The 5001-nt window shown below is 59.1% G+C and overlaps 1 protein-coding gene across 1 annotated transcript; it reads right to left on the reverse strand.

Moving 5' to 3' along the window:
• Positions 1-1113: 1113 nt before the first annotated feature.
• On the reverse strand, positions 1114-4062 carry LOC130604982 (transcription factor RelB homolog; the record flags this gene model as incomplete). The annotated part of the gene is made up of 3 exons (XM_057420012.1): positions 1114-1245; positions 1333-1424; positions 3905-4062. Coding segments are annotated over 3 exons (382 nt in total), but the record flags the coding sequence as incomplete, so codon positions are not given.
• Positions 4063-5001: the final 939 nt, after the last annotated feature.

Consider the following 5001-nt stretch of genomic DNA (forward strand, 5'->3'; position numbering starts at 1 on the left):
GTACCCAGATGCTATCCCAGTGTACCCAGATGCGATCCCAGTGTACCCAGATGCGATCCCAGTACCCAGATGCTATCCCAGTGTACCCAGATGCCATCCCAGTGTACCCAGATGCCATCCCAGTGTGTCCCAGGGTACCCAGATGCAATCCCAGTGTACCCATATGTGATCCCAGTGTACCCATATGTGATCCCAGTGTACCCAGATGCGATCCCAGTGTGTCCCAGTGTACCCAGATGCTATCTCAGTGTGTCCCAGTGTACCCAGATGCTATCCCAGTGTGTCCCAGTGTACCCAGATGCAATCCCAGTGTGTCCCAGTGTACCCAGGTGCGATCCCAGTGTCCCAGTGTACCCAGATGCCATCCCAGTGTGTCCCAGTGTACCCAGATGTGATCCCAGTGTACCCATATGTGATCCCAGTGTGTCCCAGTGTACCCAGATGTGATCCCAGTGTGTCCCAGTGTACCCAGATGTGATCCTCCCATCGGGATCATCCCTTCCCACCCAAACCCCATGGAATAGGATCGGGAACGTTCCCATCGGGATCATCCCTTCCCACCCAAACCCCATGGAATGGGATCGGGAACGGTCCCATCGGGATCATCCCTTCCCACCCAAACCCCATGGAATGGGATCTGTAACGTTCCCATCGGGATCATCCCTTCCACCCAAACCCATGGAATGGGATCCAGAAACGTTCCCATCGGGATCATCCCTTCCCACCCAATCCCCACAGAATGGGACTGGGAACATTCCCATTGGATCATCCCTTCCCACCCAATCCCCCCATAGAATGGGACTGGGAACATTCCCATTGGGATCATCCCTTCCCACCCAAACCCAATGGAATGGGATCGGGATCATTCCCATCGGGATCATCCCTTCCCACCCAATGCCCCATAGAATGGGACTGGGAACATTCCCATTGGGATCATCCCTTCCCACCTAATCCTCATGGAATGGGATCATAAATGTCTGCCCCAATCCCCATGGAATGGGATCAGAAACGTTCCTATTGGGATCATCCCTTCCCACCCAATCCCCCATAGAATGGGATCGGGCTCCTTCCCCTCGGGATCCCCCCCACGGATCGGGATCGCTCCCCACGTACTCTTGTCGAAGATGGGCTCAGAGAGCACGGGCCCGAGGTGCCGCGTGTGTCCCGCCGCATCCCGGTAGGAAGCCTGGAAGCAGATCCGCACCACGTTCATGTCCACCTCCTGGTGGTTCCGGAGCGCTCCGGCTGCGGGGGGGACACCACAGGGGGAGTTGGTGGCCCCACGGGGATGGGCTCATCCCACCGGGACACAGACGGAGCCCCTGGAGCTACCTTTGAAGGGGTCGATTCCCAACTGGAGCTTCTTCTCGATGGCCGCCTCGATCTCCTTCTTCTTCACGCACTGGATGCCCAGGTTGCTGAAGCTGCAGAGATGGGATGGAGCGGCTCCTTCCATCCCAACCCCATCCCAACCCACCCCAACCCATCCGTACCCATCCCAACCCATCCTAGCTCCATTGTAACCCACCTGAACTCCATCCCAACCCATCCCAACCCAATCCTAACCCATCCCAACCCCATCCTAACCCATCCATACCCATCCCAACCCATCCGTACCCATCCTAACTCCATCGTAACCCATCTGAACTCCATCCCAACCCATCCATACCCATCCTAACCCATCCGTACCCATCCCAACACATCCGTACCCATCCCAACCCCATCCCAACCCATCCGTACCCATCCATACCCATCCCAACCCCATCCTAACCCATCCGTACCCATCCCAACCCCATCCTAACCCATCCCAACTCCATCCCAACCCATCCCTGCCCATCCCAACCCCATCCTAACCCATCCCAAACCATCCCTGCCCATCCCAACCCCATTCTAACCCATCCAAACTCCATCCCAACCCACCCATACCCATCCCAACTCCATCCTAACCCATCCCAACCCATCCGTACTCATCCCAACCCCATCATAAACCCATCCCACCTCCATCCCAACACCGTCCCAACGCCATCCTAACCCATCCCAACCCCATCCCAAACCCATCCTAACCCATACCAACCCCATCCCAACCCATCCCAATCCCATCCCAACCCCATCCTAACCCATACCAACTCCATCCTAACCCATCCCAACTCCACCCTAACCCATCCCATCCCCATCCTAAGCCATCCCAACCCCATCCCAACCCATCCCACCTCCATCCCAATCCATCCCAACCCCATCCCAACCCATCCCAACTCCATCCCAACCCCATCCCAACCCATCCCAACCCTGTCCCAACTCATCCCAACCCCATCCATCCTAACCCCATCCCTACCCTGTCCCAACCCCATCCCTACCCATCCCAACCCAACCCCGTCCCAACCCATCCCAACCCCGTCCCAACCCATCCCAACTCCGTCCCAACCCATCCCAACCCCGTCCCAACCCATCCCAACCCCGTCCCAACCCATCCCAACTCCATCCCAACCCCGTCCCAACCCATCCCAACTGCATCCCAACCCATCCTAACTCCGTCCCAACCCATCCCAACTCCATCCCAATCCATCCCAACTCCATCCCAACCCCATCCCAACCCATCCATACTCATCCCAACCCCATCCTAACCCATCCCAACCCCATCCTAACCCATCCCAACCCATCCCTACCCATCCCAACCCCATCCCAACCCAACCCCGTCCCAACCCCATCCCAATCCATCTCAACCCCATCCCAATCCATCCCAACCTGCAATCCTACCCCTTTGCACTTCCTGGAGATGGCTCCTTCCATCCCAGCCCCATCCTAAACCCATCCCAACCTGGAATCCTGCCCCTTCCCACCTCCTGGAGGCAGCTCCTTCCATCCCAACCACATCCCAACTCAGAATCCTGCCCCTCCCACCCTCCCAGAGGCAGATCCTTCCATCCCAACCCATTGCAACCCCTTCCCAACCTGGAATCCGGCCCCTTCCCACCTTCCTGGAGGCAGCTCCTTCCATCCCAACCCATCCTAACCTGGAATCCTGCCCCCTTCCCACCTCCTGGAGGCAGCTCCTTCCATCCCAACCCATCCCAACCTGGAATCCTGCCCCTTCCCACCTCCTGGAGGCAGCTCCTTCCATCCCAACCCATCCCAACCTGGAATCCTGCCCCCTTCCCACCTTCCTGGAGGCAGCTCCTTCCATCCCAACCCATCCCAACCTGGAATCCTGCCCCCTTCCCACCTCCTGGAGGCAGCTCCTTCCATCCCAACCCATCCCAACCTGGAATCCTGCCCCCTTCCCACCTTCCTGGAGGCAGCTCCTTCCATCCCAACCCATCCCAACCTGGAATCCTGCCCCCTTCCCACCTCCTGGAGGCAGCTCCTTCCATCCCAACCCATCCCAACCTGGAATCCTGCCCCCTTCCCACCTTCCTGGAGGCAGCTCCTTCCATCCCAACCTATCCCAACCTGGAATCCTGCCCCCTTCCCACCTTCCTGGAGCCAGCTCCTTCCATCCCAACCCATCCCAACCTGGAATCCTGCCCCCTTCCCACCTCCTGGAGGCAGCTCCTTCCATCCCAACCCATCCCAACCTGGAATCCTGCCCCCTTCCCACCTTCCTGGAGGCAGCTCCTTCCATCCCAACCCATCCCAACCTGGAATCCTGCCCCCTTCCCACCTCCTGGAGGCAGCTCCTTCCATCCCAACCCATCCCAACCTGGAATCCTGCCCCCTTCCCACCTTCCTGGAGCCAGCTCCTTCCATCCCAACCCATCCCAACCTGGAATCCTGCCCCCTTCCCACCTTCCTGGAGGCAGCTCCTTCCATCCCAACCTATCCCAACCTGGAATCCTGCCCCCTTCCCACCTCCTGGAGCCAGCTCCTTCCATCCCAGCCTCATCCCAACCCCATCCCATGCCGGTACCTGTGCCGGGGGTTGCTCTGGGGCCTCAGCACCACCTGGCAGAGGCCGTTGCTGCAGTCCTTGCCCACCAGCCCATGGGGGTGCACGCGGTGGGGCCAATCCTTCCACACCAGGCACGCGGTCACCGTCACCTCCGGGATCGCGCCGCAGTTCAGGAGCTGCAGGGACCAAACCCGGCCATGGGGCACCCGGGGGGGGGGGGGCAGCACCCATGGGCCAGCAGCACCCAAGGGAGAGCCAGGGAAGGGGCTGGAAGCACCCGGATCCAACCCTCGGGGATGCCTTCCATAGGGCAGGCTGCTCCTTGGGCACTGCCAGGGATGGAGCATCCCAATGGCTCCATAGCATCCCACCAGCCTCGGGGGGAAGAGCTTCATCCCAAGATCCCATCCACCTCTCCCTGCTCCCATTATCTCATCCCATCCATCCCGTGGCCAAAGCCCCTCTTCAGGTCCCCTGGAGCCCCTTTAGGCAGTGGGTGTTCCCCCCCCTTGGACCTGCAGCTACCATTGGATGCAGTGGGGAGCTCAATGAGGAGTTCCATAGGACACAATGGGGAGCTCCCATAGGACACAATGGGGAGCTCCCATAGGACACAATGGGGAGCTCCCATAGGACACAACGGGGAGCTCCCATAGGACACAGTGGGGAGCTCCCATAGGACACAATGGAGAACCCCCATAGGACACAATGGGAAGTTCCCATAGGACACAACAGGGAGCTCCCATAGGACACAACGAGGAGCTCCCATAGGACACAATGGGGCGCTCCCATAGGACACAACGAGGAGCTCCCATAGGACACAATGGGGAGCTCCCATAGGACACAATGGGGAGCTCCCATAGGACACAGTGGGGAACCCCCATAGGACACAATTGGGAACTCCCATAGGACGCAATGGAGAGCTCCCATAGGACACAATGGAGAACCCCCATAGGACACAGTGGGGAGCTCCCATAGGACACAATGGGAAGTTCCCATAGGACACAACAGGGAGCTCCCATAGGACACAATGGGAAGTTCCCATAGAACACAATGGGGCGCTCCCATAGGACACAACGAGGAGCTCCCATAGGACACAGTGGGGAGCTCCCATA

The sequence above is a fragment of the Pezoporus wallicus genome, unplaced genomic scaffold (assembly GCF_028554395.1).
Source record: "Pezoporus wallicus isolate ANWC-B61680 ecotype Strahan unplaced genomic scaffold, APGP_CSIRO_Pwel_v1 contig_12245, whole genome shotgun sequence".
Classification (NCBI taxonomy): Eukaryota; Metazoa; Chordata; class Aves; order Psittaciformes; family Psittacidae; genus Pezoporus; species Pezoporus wallicus.